Source organism: Callionymus lyra, chromosome 17, assembly GCF_982586985.1.
Source record: "Callionymus lyra chromosome 17, fCalLyr1.hap1.1, whole genome shotgun sequence".
Classification (NCBI taxonomy): Eukaryota; Metazoa; Chordata; class Actinopteri; order Syngnathiformes; family Callionymidae; genus Callionymus; species Callionymus lyra.
Genome location: NC_141834.1, coordinates 8802501 through 8821839, shown reverse-complemented (window position 1 = coordinate 8821839; position 19339 = coordinate 8802501). Strand labels below are relative to the sequence as shown.

General features: G+C 38.0%; 1 protein-coding gene across 1 annotated transcript in view; it reads left to right on the top strand.

Annotated features, from left to right (window-relative positions):
• plcb1l (phospholipase C beta 1-like) overlaps positions 1–19339 on the top strand; it is a 153145-nt gene that overhangs the window by 82408 nt on the left and 51398 nt on the right. The window contains exons 4-7 of the mRNA XM_087813062.1: positions 6583–6723; positions 8584–8663; positions 15873–15926; positions 18820–18895. Of these exons, the coding sequence (XP_087669188.1) occupies positions 6583–6723; positions 8584–8663; positions 15873–15926; positions 18820–18895 (351 nt within the window). The remainder of the gene's footprint in view (positions 1–6582; positions 6724–8583; positions 8664–15872; positions 15927–18819; positions 18896–19339) is intronic.

The window sequence follows — 19339 nt, the reverse complement described above, 5'->3', positions numbered from 1 at the left end:
CTGTGTTAAATCAACATATGGTTTGAAGATGTGTTTTAGTTCTTTGAGGCAGAATGATAGATAAAGTAATTAAGACAAAACAATGGTTGTGAAGGATAACATTCGATCCGCTTCATCGTTATTTCTCTCACTCTTATATATGTTTTACTTTAGATTCAGCCACAGTGAGTTGTGACCGGAGTGAGCCTCAGAATCTTTTTTTTTTAAAGCCATCATTCACCAACCAATCTCATAAAAAAAGGTGTATCAATTTTTTTATTGACTTTTGTTTCCCACTGCAAGACTGAAAAGTGAAATGCTGCCAGCACCTGCTGCCCCCCCGAGATCCTGCTCTCCGGCAGCTCCTTTGAAAGCAGTCAACATGCTTGTTAGCCACAAAAAAAACCCAGCGAAACGATCTCCAAATGATATCAACATGGGAGCCCGGGCGAATAATTGAAATACATGACTCACCGCTGTCTGATCTGATCTCTTAAGCTTTTTATCGGCGGGCAGTCCTCAACGGTGATTTGTGTTCCGAGTATATTGAAAGTGGCTTTTTAGGCTTTGATAAATGTGACAGGTCACTTCCAGCGTGCCTGAGCTGGTGATGGACTCCCACTTAAATCAGCACTTTGCGGACGATTGATTGGCGGGTCCGGATAGTGGTCACGTGACTCTCAACATTGTGAACACATTCTGGCGTTGAAGACATCTCAGCTCCTTCCGACGAGACGAGCAGACATGATGGGGAATTTGTAAGCCGAGGAATGCTCATAATAATAATAAGCGCCGCTAAGTCGCTAATTGAGATAGGGGGGCGTGAGGGACATGTCGGGAGCATTTATCAGTGTGACACTGAACACAATACTCTTTGTTTGATTGGTTAAATTAGCGGAAGCTCATTTTGTTTCCCCTTAAAAAAAATCCTTCACAGGCTCTTTTTGTTGTGTTAATGAAGCCCGGAAAACGGGTTTTGTCGCCAGAGGAAACGATCGTTTCCATTCCTTCCGCAGTTCTTTTGGCGACTCTTTTTGCTTTTCTTTGTGTGTTTGTGATTCGCTGCAAAAGATGTTTCGCTCAAATGCATAGATGTTCAAATTAGTGTTCCCTTTGCAGTTTGCTCCCTGAATACAAATTGCTGTTATTCCCGGAGCAGCGTGGACTTAAGTATTCTGTTCCTGTTACTAATAATGGAGCTTGAGTTTTTGTTTGTTGAGCCACGATGAAGATGTTTTGTTAAATCATTAAGCAGAATATAATGTTGAGCTGCAGGAATCCAATTTCAAGATAAAGTGTTTCACGAAAAGGCTTATTTTACAGATGATGCACACATCAACACATCTAGAGGCAATCTTCTTTTTTTAAGTTTGTTTGGCTATAAATATCTGGATATTATTTCACACACCACAGTATCAAGAACCTTTCTTTTTTCACACCAGTCAGGTGGAGTATTGTTTTTTTGGTGATTTAATCCCATTAGGAAACTTAATAACTTGCTTTCTGTTTGGTTTAAAGCCAAATGATACTCTTGTAACATTCATTTTGCTTTTTATCTTATTTGCTTGGAACCAAACAGGATCATATCCAAAAGATGTTCTTAAATGATTTAAGTGAATTAAATTATTATCCCTATGTGTGTTAGCAATAATCAGGTGATACGATACGTATTACAGCACAGGAACAATGTATTTATACAAATATATTTCAGTACTGTAGGAACAAGAATTTATTTGTAGCATTGTCCTAGTACTTCAAATGTATAGAGTTACCAAGTGACTCTTGACAAGGTCGTAACTGAAACAAAAATATGTCCAGACATCGGCTCTAAAAGCTGTTTGAGTCGACTGTATCCTCTTGTCCTCAGTCAATGCCAGGATCTCACAGGATTTCGATTGTTCCTTTAGCTGCGGTGGAAAAAGGACCGCTGCCATCTGGCGGCAGGAAGTTTAATTTTAACACAGAAATTTAGCATAGCAACACAGAAACAGGAGAGAAGAAAAACACGAGTTATGTAACCATCCTTTAGTCATTAAAAATAACTAGAATTAAACCCAAAAATACAAGATAAATATCTCAAAATGCCTCAGATTATCATTGTAATGTTATGCTCCAAAATAAAGACCTACCTTTCCAGATCTCCAGAGGGTAAGTTGTTCTAAAAGCTGTTTGAGTAGACTGTATCCTCTTGTCCTCAGTCAATGCCAGGATCTCACAGGATTCCTATTGTTCCTTTAGCTGCGATCTAGCGGCAGGAAGTTGAATTTTAACACAAAAATTAACACAACTTGAATATATTGGATTATTTCAGTTTATACGTAATGTATTCAACATCATAAAAATCATAAATAAAAAAATAACTATTGTTAGACATAAATATATATATATAAAATTATATGAAATCTATTGAGTGCTGTGAATATTGATACAGTAAAAACAATACTGCTAAAAATATCACCATATCAATATTTCTTTACACATAAAAGTACTTACTCAATTACATAACACACCTATTATTGTTGCATATTAAATTGCATTTGATAACACTGAAATATTAGTAGATGTCATACACCACACAGGAAATACATTAATTAAAAAAAATATATATATTGTAGTGGTGGTTGTTGTTTAACTACTGTAAGTCAACATATTATAGCTGACTCGGGAAGTCAGAAAGAATTTTCCGTACAACCCAAAGACTGTCGGAATGTCAAAAGGAATCGTCAGGTGGTGGCCAGAGTGAAGGGTCCCGGGTGTAACACTGTCCTTCAAGTTAACAGGAAGAGATTTGTTGTGGTGTCCGTGCAGTCGGGCAGGTGGAGAAATGTGGAGGAGCTGTGGAGGTCTGATGGTACGAGAGAACACACCTGAAGAGTCCAAGTGGTCTAGAAGTGACTAGAGTCAGAAACACTGCTTTTTTTTTTCCTTTGTGAGATGTATCTTTATTATGTAGCAAAGTAGGCATCGATCTACTGAGGAAAAGCTACTAGAATGTTGGATAATTGTCAGTTGTTAATTTAGGGGGAAAGTATACATAATAAAAACATTTTCAATTGTGTTCTGGTGGCTTTTTAGTTAAAATCAAGCCTAAATAAGATTTAGGTGATTGCTCCGTCTTTAGTTTAAGTAACATTTTGATGGTTCTGCCATTCATTTGTATACCAGTCAACACTCCTGTAAAGCTCTTAGCTTCATTCACAAATTGCCAAAAATAGCAAAAGATTGACGTCATAGAACACAACATCCAAGTAAATCCTGAAAACGTTTTTTCTTTCTTTCTTTCTTTCTTTCTTTCTTTCTTTCTTTCTTTCTTTCTTTCTTTCTTTCTTTCTTTCTTTCTTTCTTTCTTTCTTTCCTTCCTTCCTTCCTTCCTTCCTTCCTTCCTTCCTTCCTTCCTTCCTTCCTTCCTTCCTTCCTTCCTTCCTTCCTTCCTTCCTTCCTTCCTTCCTTCCTTCCTTCCTTCCTTCCTTCCTTCCTTCCTTCCTTCCTTCCTTCCTTCCTTCCTTCCTTCCTTCCCCATCCATCCATCCATCCATCCATCCATCCATCCATCCATATCATCTATCGACATCTTTTTGAGTATTGTTTTGATTGTTTAAGCGCTTTGTGACCCTGGTCTGGAAAAGCGCTATATAAATAAATATTACTTACTTACTTACTTACTTACTATACATCTATCTCTATTTCTCTCTCTCCCCATCTGTCCATCCGTCCATCTATCCATCTTTCTATCTATCTAATGTGGACTAAAATTGACTGATTTCTTCATACAGAAATGTATTACAGAATTCTATGGTTTTTGTCACTCGGTGAATGAAACAACACAACTTTACTTTTAATTTGTTATGAAAAGAGAGCGTGGGTTATAATTGCCTGAACTGCTAATTTTACTTCCAAAATGCCACAGCGAAAACTTTTCAATAAATGATAGTTTGAACAATATCTTAAGGTAAGTTAAGGTAAAAGGTAAGGTAAAGGTAAAACTTTATTGATCCCTCAGGAGGTCTCCTTTGGGAAATTGTTTTTTACCAATAGCCAGCAATTTTTCATAAACAATAAAAAATAATACATAAAAAATAAAATAAGAAGAACATAAAGAGGAAGAACAAGATGACACAATCTAAGTCTAAAGACAAAGACAAAGGACATAGGTCAAGGAAAGAAAAACAACAAAGACAAAGATACAAAGACTAACATGGAACAGAACATCCAGATACTTTCACTCCACTCCTGCCCCCGAACCCAGAATTGTACAATTTAATAGCCCGAGGGATGAATGAGTCCCTGAGTCTATTTGTTTTGCACCTGGGTAGGAGCATTCGTGCACTCATTCTGCTTCTCTGCTCACTGATGACAGTGTTCAGAGGATGACTGTCATCATCCATGATGGACAGTAGTTTGTTCAATGATATCCTCTCAGCAACTGTCACCAGTGAGTCCAGCTTCATTCCAACCACAGAACCAGCCCTCCTGATCAACCTGTCCAACCTGTTGACACTCCTCTTGGACACATTTCCACCCCAACACACCACAGCATAGAACAGGACACTGGCCACCACAGACTGGTAGAACATGCAGAGGAGCTTCTTGCAGATGTTAAATGATCGAAGCCTCCTCAGAAAGTACAGTCTACTCTGAACCTTCTTATACACATGGTCTGTGTTGCAGGACCAGTCCAGTTTACTGTCCATCCACACACCGAGGTACTTATAGTTGTCCACTATCTCCACCTCGTCGCCTCTGATGGACACTGGACGTGGCTTTGTCCTGGACCTCCCGAAATCCAAGACCAGCTCCTTGGTTTTTGAGGTGTTCAGCTGCAAGTGGTTCCTCTCACTCCAGTCCACAAAGTCACGTATCAGACTCCTGTACTCGTCTTCGCTGTTGTCCCTGATGCATCCAACAATGGCAGTGTCGTCAGCGTACTTCTGGACGAGACTCAGCTCTGAGTTGTAGCAGAAGTCTGAAGTGTAGATGGTGAAGAGGAGAGGGGCCAGTACTGTCCCCTGAGGTGCTCCTGTACTGCACACCATAGTGTCAGACTTGATGTCCTTCAGCCTGACATACTGTGGTCGATCAGTAAGATAGTCCGTAATCCAGGAGACCAGACCAGGGTCCACATGCATCTTAGTCAGTTTGTCCTGCAGCAGAGTGGGTTGGATAGTGTTGAAGGCACTAGAAAAGTCCAGGAACAGGATTCTCACTGAACCGCTTCCTTTATCCAAGTGGGAGTAGGTCCGATGCAGGAGGTGAAGGATGGCATCTTCCACACCAACTGCTGGCTGGTAGGCAAACTGCAGGGGGTCTTGCGCGTGCTGGACTTGTGGCGTGAGATGTTTGAGGACCAGCCGCTCCAGTGTCTTCATCAGCTGCGAAGTCAGTGCCACCGGTCTGTAATCGTTCAGCACACTCGGTCGGATCTTTTTAGGGACTGGAACGATACAGGAAGTCTTCCACAGAGTTGGTACTTTCCCCAGCCGTAAACTGAGGTTGAAGACATGCTGGAGTGGCTCAGCTAGTTCAGCAGCGCAGGTCTTTAGCAGTCGAGCAGACACCTTATCAGGACCAGCAGCCTTCCCTGGACGAATCCTCCGAAGTACATCCTGTACCTGGAGTGAGGTGAAGCTGGGAAGTGGTTCTGTGGAGCTGGGGGGGGCACAAGAAGGTGGGGCAGGTCCTGAGGCGGGCAGCAGTGAGGGTGAGGTGACCTGCTCAAACCTGTTGAAAAAGTTGTTCAGTCCATTTGCCTCATCCACCGTGTCCACTGCAGTCAGAGAGGATCTGCATCTTATCTTCTACATAATTGAAGAAAATAAAGCAGTAAACTCCGACCTTTAACCGAGGCAGAGTGTTCATGTCGGAGTTTAAGGCAAAAAAAAAAGGAAGAGATTTCAAATAATAAGAAATCGTTCCTGGTTCTACTAAATACATTCAATCTTTTTACGGCCGAGCCCTAGCATGAGTTAATAAAAAAGTTTAATCATGAAAGTTGCTTTAATGATTGGATTATGTGTTTTTTTAAAGTCAAATGAGGTCATTTTGTCTCAGATCTTTTCTAGCTCACTTTGAAAGAAAAACTATATTTTAAAGCAGAGTTTTTGGGAATTAAAAGTAGGTCATGGAGAGCTACTAAGTAATGATCCTTTTTCTCTGAACATAGCTGGTGTTTTTGTGACCCTTAAGTGAGTCAGAGGGTCTCACTGTTCAGGATCAGTCACGAACCTAGACTCCACTTTTGTATGCAAACCAGTTCTGCAATCTCCATGTTAACAGCTGCTCTATAGCCGGCGCTGCACATCACATTGTGATTAGTCGAGTCTTAGCGCGGTCAGGACTCGCACCGCTGACCTCTCATTAATCACAGCAACCTGCCGACAGACAGAAATACACTCCGGCACGTTCTGTCGCTCAGATCTAAATGGATAATATTATTTAAGCGGAGTTTATCATGGGTTTGTCACCGATTCTAAGAAGGTAATTGGATTTAGATCCGTCACTTGTCGTCCTCTCACTGATGGCACCGACAAGAAAGCCGAAGCGAAACATCAGACGACACTGAATTTGATTCACAAAAGTTTAACCGTCGTCCGTCTCTCTCTGAAGGACGCAAAGCTGCGGGAGCTGCTGGACATCAGCACTCTGGCGGGGAAGATGGAGAACAGGATGCTGACGGTGGTGAGCGGCACGGACATGGTCAACATCACCTACCTGAACTTCATGGCGTTCCAGGAGGAGACAGCGAAGGTAAATATTTTAGGGAAGGACAGGAACCGCACTTTCTGGTGCGATGTTATGTAACCTCACAACTGTTCTATCCTTCACACGGAACTTTGAAATACACATAACTACCGTTCTAAGAAGTGTGGTCCTCGATTCTACTGTTAATTTCATTATATTTATTAGTGTTTATAACTTTAAACATGGCTTATTATCAAATGTAACTTTATTATTTTCTATTATATTTGTAGGATTTAGCATTTATCATTCTATTCATTAGTACTTTATTTTCCCGCCAAAAAAAGTGAAACTTTTTATTTAAAGAAAAGTGTATTTACTCTTATTCCTATTTACAGGTAGTTATTTATATTTAAATGAATGTATATATCATTAAATAATATATATCAAAATAACAAATAAACCTGATTCTTTCAACCCTTGTTGACTAAGCTAGCTGTTAGCTTCTATGCTATTTGAAAGAAAAGCAAAATGCAGTGTAAGCTAAGAAACAAAAACTTAACATTTAATTTATTTTCCTTTACTTTCTGTAGTCTTAACAGCCGAAAAACAAAACACTCCAACCAATGAAGAGAAGATATTTACAGCCTCCTTTTTTCTTTCTCAAGGTCATAAATGTGCTCCAAGGGCCCGTGTTACTCGTCCATAGACACTAATGGAGGCTTCGCAGGGATAAATGAAGCCATCATGAGCTTCGGCGATGTGACGCGTGTCCTTGCACTTCATAGCGGAAAAATGCATTCGCAAGTACACGCGAGTCACCATCGACCGATAACACGTTTAACTCTTTTAATCAATACTGTGAATAAATGTGATGTTTAGAGGCTATTGATAGTTGTTTTATGGACGGATGAAAGACGGATTTAACCTCTATGAGCTCTATAATCCACAAGCCTGCATGAAGGTTTTTGAGCGAAGGACTTTATTTGTGTTTACATCCATTTCTACAATCTTTAGGTAACAACTGAATAAGAAAGATGCAGTTCTCGATGTTGGTTTTCTTAATATATCGTAATATCTGGGTCATCTGGAAGAGGCTCAGAGTGGAACATATAAATGCCATTTCCCAGCATAACAGAGCATTTTTATTGTTACAAATCATTGTTACGTACATTTCTATTACCAAGTCTTTCTTTGTGAGATATTCCAAAAAATATTACAACATTTTTTTTGTGATGATTGGTTTTATTTTGAAAAGAAATTAGTCTGGATAGGTTGGAGACGGCAGTTGCATTCATTTCCTTAAAGACTAAAGCCCTAAGAGACCCTTTTGAAGCCTTCAAGTATAGACAACACAACAAGAGCTTTTTTCTCTCATTTTGTACACAAATGCACATGTGAAAGGAGGCTGGAGACGCTACAGTTTTCACAACTGTCTTTTTCAATTACACCGTTCAAACAGTCGGGGAATGTAAACAAAAATATGTTTAATCTACTACTTTTTGTGTGTTGCTTTTTTAGCAAAATTTACACTATACCAAATATATTTTTTCTTTACTTTATCCCAATTATAATTAAGCGATTACAAGGTAATTGATTCAGAGAATAAATTGCTACAGTATGTGCAGTTGGATGTTTGGTAATTGGAAAAGTGTAATTCACTTTCAACAGCTTGTAATCTTACGAAATGTATCAGTTCAGTGTAATCTCGGAAACGAGCGGATTTTTCTTTTCAATAATTAAACCTATTTAGAAACATCGGATAAATCACAAGCCGATAAATAAATCAGCGGCAGCCTCCGCGCAATCTTGGTCAGCATCTCTTTGGTCTAATCTGCCGTTTGAATTATTCACAATCCTCGGTGAAAGTGTTTACATGAAGTGGGGTCGATGTTTACGTTCCCTGCGTTTGTGTTCCTTGTGTTGCAGGAGTGGGCCGAGGAGCTGTTCAACTTAGCCTCCAACCTCCTGGTCCAGAACATGTCCAGGGAGGCCTGTCTGGAGAAAGCGTGAGTCGCCAAAATGCAGTCACACAAAAAATCCCCTTCATCCACAAGCTTGAATCTAAAAATAAAACCAACAGCTTGCAGAAATTAATTCGACTCAGTCGAGCCACCGAACGTATTTTGTATAAACAGAAGATGGATGTGAACAAAAACACAACGGCTCTGATAAAATAAAAACACTTTTATCTTGGTCCAATCGATTCCTAGTATAAAGTTGTGCACACAAAGGTGTGTTGACAATACTTTAATATAACTGCCACATGAACTGTAGACAACTTAGCCTCAGGTTAGTAGATACTGATCGCTTCACTTTTGCCATAAGTTGCAAACTGACCTCAGTACAGCTTTATTAAGAACCTCCTAAATGTCTATATTTGTATCCATGCCCTTTAGCAGACTATAAACACAACTTATACTTTGTAAAATTTACTGAAAATTACAAGCTGAAGCTTTTAAAATATGTTTCTTTATTTAAACATTTAAACAAAAGTGAACTGGTTTATAATGTTCAACAAATATACTTTACCCATAAGTATTTTGCAAGAACTAGTGAGAAAAGTTGTTGGATTTAAACAACCTGTACTTGTGATTGATAGATGCTAACTCCATGTTTGACAAAGGTGTTGGTTCTTAAGAAAGCTAGTTTAGATAACTAGTAGATAAGCATACTTACCTGGCATTGACTATTAAAAATTCATGGTGTGCAAACAGAAAAGTTTTTTTGTTTAAAAGTCACACTGATAAGTTGGAGAACACAACATCACAGGTAGAATCTTCTGTATCTGGTTTTGCTAGAAAAAACATAGAAATGCTATGCTTTAGCTAGTATGGTAAATAACTTAACTTTTGGTTGTTTATTCTTTTTCTTGAGCTTTGTACCTTGGCATTGTTTGCATATATACAATTTCTGGGTTGTTATTTAGTTGTATATGAGGCGAAAGAATAATGTCTGATACTTCATAAACCCAAACTTCATATTAAAATCTCTTCTTATTAGTCATGTTCATGTATCAAGAAGAAGAATCTATCTTCTGATACGTCACACAATGACTTTCTCATGTTGGTTACATTTTGATTATTACATGAAATCACAAGTTCAAAAGCAGGTTTTTTACATCCTTTGACACATTTACACTAAATAAAAACCCCTTGTGAATGTGAAGCATCTGTAGCTCAGAGATAAACACAACCTGACTTGATGATTAAAGGTTTTTGATTCATTTATTTTATGGTTATTTGAGCACCCCCAGGTCATTGTAAATTTCGGAAAATGGATTGGTAAACAAGTTGAACCGTGATAACGCTTATAAGAGCATTAAACTCAAATAATCAAATATAACCTTTTTTAAAAAGATCAGAATACAAGGTTTTCGTAAAATCATGTTTGTTACGAACTTTGAGACATTAAATGCCGTAAAGGTGCTTAAAAAAATGTAATCACAACAAATATAAATTTTATTATAAATACGTTTCCTTTAATGATGAGAGAGTAAACTAGTTAGCGTAAGTTACTGTATAGGCCATTAAGAGTTTGCCTTCTTTATCCAGGGATTAAACAAATTACAAATAGATATGTTTCATCTGTAATGGATGGCTGCCTAGTCAAATAACTTTGTACTTCCAACATTTATTTAGTCTGAGTGAGCTTGTTTGGCTTCTGTCTGGACCTACGACTGAGGGAACGCCACTGAGCTAGATATTCATGTAGAACAGGGTGTGTCTAAAGGCCAGCTCACAGGTGAGTGGACTCATGCGGCGATCAAGAGAAAAGATCCACTCGACTCCCATCACACGGCAGCTTTGAAGACTCACAAACACCGGTCGTGAAAGGTCATCTCTGTATCCCAGCCAGGCAGAAAAACAAGGGGAGAATTCAGAGCAACTTTTCAAGTGACTCAACTTTTCTTTTTTTGTTTTTCGCCGGTCGCAGCATCCGCTAGACTAGCCTGCAGGGCTTGAATAACAAAAAAAGGCGATGAGATGTTTTGTGTTTCATAAGTAGGGAAATGGAAGTGTGCGGCGATACAGCAGTCGCTGGCGGTGACGCATCGCCGCCTATTTCACGTCGCAGTGCCGGGACAAGGTCAGACGGCAGTCTGCTGCGATAACAACTTCATAATTAAGCCTGTAGTGCGGCGCCTCGGGCAGTCTTACGGCAACCTGGCCTCCCTCCGGCTGCTCTCGCAGCACAAGTTCCATCTTATTGCTTTGTCCTTTATTGAAATAGACCAGAGCATCAGGCAGTTCCAGAAAATCACCAACGTTCCGTTGATGACTCACTGCCTTGTCTTTTAAGAGGATGAGTTGCTGACGTCTGGACACGTGCATTATCTTTTACTTTACAAGGCTTTTTTGGAAGCTATCCCAGCTACCTGGGGCAAGAGAAAAGGCCAGGTCACAAGTTTATCGCCGGGGCAGTATAGACGGAATAACTCCCACGTTTAAGAGTGGGCAAGGAATGGGTCGGTCAATAATTCTGATGATACATTTATTTCTTTTGTTATTATTGTTTACAATTCACTAACGTATTTTCCGCACTTTAAGGCACACTTTAAAGACAGTAGCGCCTTATATATGAACATTACCTGGTGGGTGTTTACAAACACTTTCTTGACTCTGCGCCAACTGAGCCGACACGTCATGGGCGGGATTATGTCATTGCGTCACCACGGGGAGGGATTTACGACGCACGTCACATCATGGCAGACGTGTATGGAGTAAGATTACTGCCACTGGTTTGAGCGAGTGCGTCATGGTCGTTGTACGCTCAAAACATTTATTTTGCACAAAATCACTCTGCTGCGCGCTCAACCAGTCATACACGTGCGTTCAACATGTCATACACGCGCTCTAGCTGTCATACATGCGCTCAACTTCACTGCTGCACACTCAACATTTGTCTGCTCATAACAACAGTCTCACGCGCTGCTGCTTGAAGCCTTTTAAACATTATTTGAACATCGTTACCATGGGAGTGAATGGAGTTGTCATAACAATTAATAAAGTTTGACTTCATCCGACTGTTTTGTTGACATTCCCTTTAGCACAGCTTTATCTATTAGATGCATAACACAACCGCAGTCAAACGTTTGACTGTATCTTTTATTCTATGCGTCTTATAATCCGGTACGCCTAATAGTGCTGAAAATACAGTACTTATCTTTTCTCATCTGTGAGTACTTGTTCCTTATAATAAATTATTCACATGTAAAAATGTCAAAATGAATGAATAACTTCTCTTTTTTTTTTTTTTTTATAATAGTGATATTCTTTGTATGTGTATATATATTGACTCATTTTGACTTTTATTTAATCGTTCATTTATTTATTTATTATTCATCTTATTTATTTATTTCATTATTTCAACATTTATTTTTGTATTCATACATTTCGTCTTATATTTTTATTCATGTATTTACACATTTTGTATTTTATTTATTTGTGTATTTATAGATTTTGTCTTTTATTTTTATTCATGTATTTACACATTTTGTATTTTATTTGTTCATGTATTTATACATTTTGTCTTTTTTTTATTCATGTATTTAAACATTTCGTCTATTTTTAATTTAGCCAAACCAATCGATGTCGATCAGGAAACTTTAACCATTGTATTTATTAAGACATTTATTCACACATTTATTAGTTTATTTATGCATTTATTTATGCATTTATACATTTGTTTATTTATAATTACGTCATTTATTGTCCTTCATAGTTTCCTAGCAAGCAAAGATAAAGGCCCAAAGATATTCACATACAAACCAGAGTATCTCTTGTGGCAACAATTCAATATTTTCATTCCATCATAATTACTGTAAAAAAACAGTTTTCGGTCGATTTCACTTATTTCCCGACACGCACTCATGAGAAAACATCGACTCCTGGTTGTGTTATCTTGTTTGCTTATTAATTTTCCATTGCCAATGGCTGTTGGTGTTTGGTTTAGGTGAATAGAAGAGAGATCATCATAATGTCTCCCTCTGCTCTTTGTTTAAAGTCCTCCTTTTAGCAAATAAGAGCAAATAAAGTCTGTAATTATACGACCTTCTTATTCAGATACAAATCACTTTTTTTCCCTCCAACATGGACCCAAGATAAAACCATGAGAAGTATTACCGCGCACTGAAAAATGATTAAAAATGTGTTATATTATTTCACCTTAATTAACTATATACATGAGCATTTAGTTCATCTCAAATTCAACACACTAATTTAAATTCAAAGGTCAAACTTCTTATCTTCAGACATCCCACAGCTATGCTATGTAGTTCAAATAATTTGTTCCATAAAATTATCCTGTGAAGGAGATTTCAAGGAAATCATTTTGGGAGAAAAAAACTAATCTCATTATTGCTCTTATTGCAAAATTAATTTTAAATGAATTAAATTAACATTTTGCTTTCATTTTTCAGCAAAAAAATACAATCTAAAATTTTGGAAAGTGGTTTACTGTTAAGTCAATGTGACTTATGTTTAAAAGGGAGAGTGAAACAACCCAAAAAACGCCTTTTAAATAGTAAACAAGTCGCATTTATTCATGTCAATTATGTAGATAATTCTGTTTTCCATGTTATAGCTGGATAAATATTGTAAATACAGCATATTATTTGAGTCTTTTTAGCTCTTTAAAGGCAGATTTGAGTCCCGAAAAAAGCGAATTCATCATCCATCTGACCCCAGATTCTTCCGGAGCTGCACTTTTATTGTCCATTCACCGCCATTGATTTATGTTGCTCGGCTGCTCAATGTCTTGGCCAGACTCACAGCGAGTGACTTCAAATATGTCTCCGTCCTACACGATATTAATGTCACATGATGAAGGCTCGGCCGTTTGATGTTTGCAGACGAGTTTAATTAGCTTATGAAGCGATAAAGTAGAAGCGGGATCACAATCCTGCGCACACACCATCTCGCCGTCTCACAAAATTATTGTTTATTATACTCGGTAAACACAAGGACACTCCATTCCTGAAGCAAACGTTGAGAGGTTTATTTTCAAAGAGGTTTATTTCCATCATACAGGGCTTAACGCCACGATATATATTTCTGGTTCCGACGGTGCTCGGAGCAACGGGGATCAAAATAGAAAAAAAAAGGGCTTAAGATGGCTGTATTATGTCGACCCCCCCAACCCACGTCTCTTACGCTTCCAGAGGTGGCTTTTGTGAGGGAGACGCTTAACATCGTAGCAGCTCGACGTGGCTAATGTTTGACATACTACTTAAAATAATACTGGTTTACTATTAACCAAACAGCCGGGTGAAAGTTAAGCAGATGAAGTTCTCACGCTAACATGCTTTTGAACCTGGTAGACGTCCAGGAAATTGTGTTATTGTTGCAAAATTGACTTCAAAGACAGAGACATCCTTCAAGGTGAGACGTTTGACGGTATCGGCGGCTTATGTAACGCACATTGACTGTCAATCAAGTCCAAACACACCTTTGGGAAAGCAAGATATTCAAGAGTCGGTCGATACCTTGTGCTTTGTATTCAGCTCCAGCTCCAGGAATCCGCCTCACACTGTTGTGTTGATTGGTACCATTGGGAGAGTAACCTTTGACATTAATTACAGCTTCACAAAGGATGCGTACGTAAATTTAAAAACACACCCTCGTGATGGAAACTTCACGTAGATGACCGAAAACCATCAGTTTTTTAAATTGTCTATGTTGCTGTGTTACTGCCGAATTACAGGAACTGTTAGAAAAACGGCATTTGTTAATTAAATAATCCATTTTTTTCTTTTTAAATTTAGTTAAAGCGGTTTTATATTCAGCTTCAGATCAAGCCTGGTAAATTACAGTGTATTTAATTATAGTACATGAGTTGTTCACCAACTTTCTTTCAGGAGAGTGAACAAAACTCCAAACAGGCGAATAACACGAAAATTGCTGTTTTTGGCGGTTTAGCAGAGCAAGCAAAGCATGATGAATGTTGGGATACGAGCGTGAAATAAGATTTTCCATCCACCTGTCACAGAACTGACCTTGGTGCTGTTGAAGTACAACCATTAAAAAATATAACGAAAATCTTATTTTGTGAGCTGAACATAGCAAGGCGTTGATAAATATGTGTTATGAGCTGATAATGTCCTATTTTGTACCATTACACACATTATTTAAGTATTCTCATGGATTTAATACATGGAAAACTGACTTTAAGACAAATTAACTGTTTTAATTTTTCGGTGCTTAATATTTTGTGTATTTTTCTGTGGTTTTACTTGGTATTTGGTCCAATATTATGTCTTTGTTTGTTTATTTTAATGATATTTACTCCTGGGATGGACCATGATGTAGATATTGTATTTTAAATATACTCTATAGCTCATTTTTTAAAGGATAAGACTGATTCAATACACATTTCTTTTGGTATTTTTTTCTTACATGTTGAAAAGGTTTTGTCTTGATTTCTTTATTCAGCTCAAGAACACATGGGTCACAAGGAAAAAATACTATTTAAAGTTAAAGAAATGGGAAAGTAACAACAAAATAAAACATGAATAAAAGGATCTTCAAGCTAAAAATCTATAAAAATAGTTTCCTGATCGAGTGACTTCAAAAATGTATTGATCAATGACTTAATAAACTCCACATAAAGAGCCTCAATCTCACAGTGAAGGATCATTACTTGCTTTAGTTGACATTTCACGCCTTTTTTCTGCCCGTTTTGGGGAATATTTTTCTGACCCGTGAGCGACACAGCTGTGTGATAATCGTCTTCTTAATCAGGCCTCTGTCGCTACCAGATGGGTGGAAATTAATTATAGAAATTACACATAAAAATAACCTTTTTTTTATTTTTTTTATGGTTTGTTTCCAAGCAATAGAGACGTAAGATCCTTATTAATAAACGTGGTCCCACCTCGCCAACCGGTCATGACGCCGGGGCCGTGGCTCGTGGCCCCGGGAATACTGGACACTGTAATGGATATTAATTATTGGCCAGAAGCCACTTAAGTCTGCAGTCATGACGAAATCCTGCCGAGGCTATTTTTAGCTGCGAGATGCTGCAGCTTCACGCCGCTGCCACTGCTGCACGTTTGAGGGATTAAACAGCAAAACCTGTGTTAAAATCCCCTGAAAAAAATAAATAAAAAAGTCACATCGAACTGATGTTTTCACACAAAAGAGTCACAAGAACAACGCTGGCGAAGACAAAGGGCTTGTTGCGCGTTGTGTAACACGTTGTGTGTTTGTCTGCCGCAGATACACTCGACTGAAGCTGCAGCTGAATCCTGAGGGGAGAATACCCGTCAAGAAGTAAGACTCTCTGACTCATCCTTCTTCTTCTTCTTCTTCTTCTTCTTCTTCCCCTGAAGTCGCTTCTACCGTTTGATCAATTCATGTCCTCGCGTGGCCATCTGTCTGCTCACGCCTCGCTTGCTCCTCAAGTTATTGCATATATAAATAACGTTTGTCATTCGCTCCACAAACCTGAAGAATCTCTCTCTGCTTGGCTGGGAGGAAACCAGAGCTTTAAGGACACAGTTTTGACATTTTCTGTTGCAGTAAATTACACGGCAGAAAGAAAAATATTATAATTTATTGGGCCCCCCCCCCCCCACTGGGGCCACTTCTGGCCCTTGAGAAGATTTATTGTGGCTCAGAAACAAAGAATGCTTATTTAAAAATACAAAACATTTTAAATGTATCATCAGTATGTGTCTGTTTGTACAAAACTCTCTTTTCAATGAAATATTTACATAAGAAAATATGCTTAACCCACTGAAAACATTATTTTTCTAGGGCTCAAATATTGTTTACCATAACCAACGCCCACTCTGCTGGGATTGGTCAAGCGTCAAGGCTTGTCACCGCGCGTCATCAATCCCAGAAGTCTCCAACTCCTGGGGACTCTTTGTATAAACAAAGTGGGGCGTGATTACAGCTGGCTGGAGGAGGAGTGAAGCCATTATTATGTCATAATGGACTCCGCTCTCGTAACCTCTCGTTCGCCGAGATTTGAGACTGGGGAGAACTTTATAAAGTAATAACATCAAAACATGGTCATGATGAGGGACTTACTGCATCCTAGAGAGGAAGACTTCAACATTTGAGACAGGAGAGTTTTCATATTAGTTGCTCTTCAAGACAAGATAACAAACGTCAAATGTTAAATCAAAGTGAAGCTACTAATTGCACCAAAAAACATCTGTCTCTCCCTGAAGCTCTTGATTTAATGTTGACGATTATATTATGTTTTGAACATTTGAAAGAGATAACTTTCTAGGTATGTTGTTCACATTTGGCCTTTTTAAAAAGAAAGTACAATATTAGATAATAAAAACGATTTTGTATTATGAATAAGCCATTTATCTTTATACACCTATTTTGATTCTACCACAGAAAACAAGGATAGTTGACCATTTAGATGAAAATATCCAGTAATAAAAAATACCATTATTTGACATTCATTGTTTGAGATGGATATAGATATTTGTTTCATTTTCTCTAAAAGCAAATACTTGTTAAACGCTCAGAATGTATTTTAAAATAGATGTATTATTGATCCACATCACCAGTTACACCTGAACTCACACCTCATGCACAATTTATCCTCTAAATATTGGTTTCATTTACTGTTTCAAAAGTAACACCGGTATTAGAAATTAAAAATCCAAACACTATCCTCGAGCGTTGAGATGACAAACATGTCCGCATGTACGTCCTTGTTCCACACGAACGAGCGGCTCGGATGCAGAATATTAACAGTCGTTAATTGTCATTCTAAAGGCCTTCGAGCTCCGTCTCAGCTCATCGACAAAAGCAAACGTAACCCTCTTCAGCTCCATTAGTCACGTTAAACTCTGCGACGTGCGGCGCTGAACTCCAGCGGTGACCTCGCAGGAGACACAGTGGATGCGATGGCGAGCGAGACGCTCCTCGCTGTTTGGGGAATTAACCTCCACGCTGGGAGAACATGTCAGCTCCGGGAATGTCAGCTTGAGTCGGCGCTCACATCAGGCGTACAGTATGTGCTCACGTATGTGCGCTGACATACCCCTGCGTGTAATTACCAGTGACAGCCCACTGGGTCTTGATGCAACGCTTGAATAGATTAAACCCACAGTTTAACTCAACCAGCAGCCATACCATGAAAATATATATACCTCGGATTTATCCCTTTTTCTTCTTCAATATCAGGTTGAAATACCATAATTTCAATTAAATATTAACCAGATATAGGAAATGTTATCCCTCGAAAATATTCAATGCTCCATTTTTGTTGTTGTTTTGTTTTTGTGCTTCAAATCTTCCTTTTTATTCCCTTTTTCGGTGGATTTTAAATTAATATTGCAGCCCAGTGAAGCCCTTAAACCTTCTTTAAATATTCCCAGAGAAGTTGAAGTTGCGCCTCAGTTGATCGTCACATCCCGAACATTATTTGATTGAAGTCGATGTCTGGACCTTTGAAGTAGAAAATTAATATAAACAACTCAAATGACACTCACTGAACTTAATAATACATGCACACCGAGGCACTCAAATAACAAAATAGAACTTAAATACCAGGGAAAAATTATGCTCAATAGTTTAGCTCTACTATATCTTTTTGTTTTTTTATCTAGCTGTGTTACTGCTGTGTTACAGGAGCTTAAAAAAACAATCTTAATGTATATATCAATTTATATATAAATCTAATGTAACAACATAATTCTGTAAATTTAGTTGTGGCTCATTTTCCGCTTCAGATTGATATTTTTCATCCGGAAATTTAAGTGTAAATAGTATGTATGTTTTTCTCAAAGTTCTTCACTTTTTTTAATTCCCTTCATTCAACCTCTGCTCAACAATAAACCTTTTTTTCTTCTTCTTCTGTTTTTTAAGTGAAAATAATTACAATTTTTGGATTATTGATCTTGTGTATTTTGTGTAAATTCATTTAAAGGGAGACATCAATAATATAATGATTTAACAAAATTAAATATTTAATGAGTAACTTGAAGGTATGACTGAGGTTTCATGTGACAACATTATAATATAGAAAGTAGTATTTGCAACTGTTTGTTTGTTGTTATCCTTGTTTCAAACATTAATTCATTTATATTGTTTTCTTCTTCTCTTCCATCCGTTTGCACTTTGATCATCGTTCTCGATACATTCGTATGCAGACATGTGCTCACAGCTGATCCCATGTTTCCCTCTGTCTCAGTTTCTTCAGGATATTCTCCTCAGACAGGAAGCGAGTGGAGACGGCGCTGGAAAACTGTAACATCCCATCTGGCAGAGTAAGACTTGGAAACACCGACCGTGTCTATATTCAAGTGCGATCTTCATCTCCATCTTAACACTCCATTCCTGCCTCGTTTAAAGAGCTGATCGACATCCAGCCTTTTTTGTAAAGTGTGTTTTCTCTTCTTAATTTGACTCTAATCATGTTACGATTCATAATTGCTCACTCATTTTCAAAAGTAGTTCAAGTGTAAAGTAGTTTTAAGTGAGCGGCGCTGGGCAATTAAATGCCCTCAGGGGCCCCATTATATCCTGTGGTTGTTGTTGAGGGCCGTCAAGCCGAAAGAAAAATATCCTCTGAGATTAAGAAATTAAACTAGAGTAAAGTATGTCAATTCATCATTTAATATAAATATTAAAAAGGATGTTCTGAACAATAGTATGTTTTTATATATTATTTCAAATTATTTTAAGTGAAAAAAAAATTATAATTAAAATAC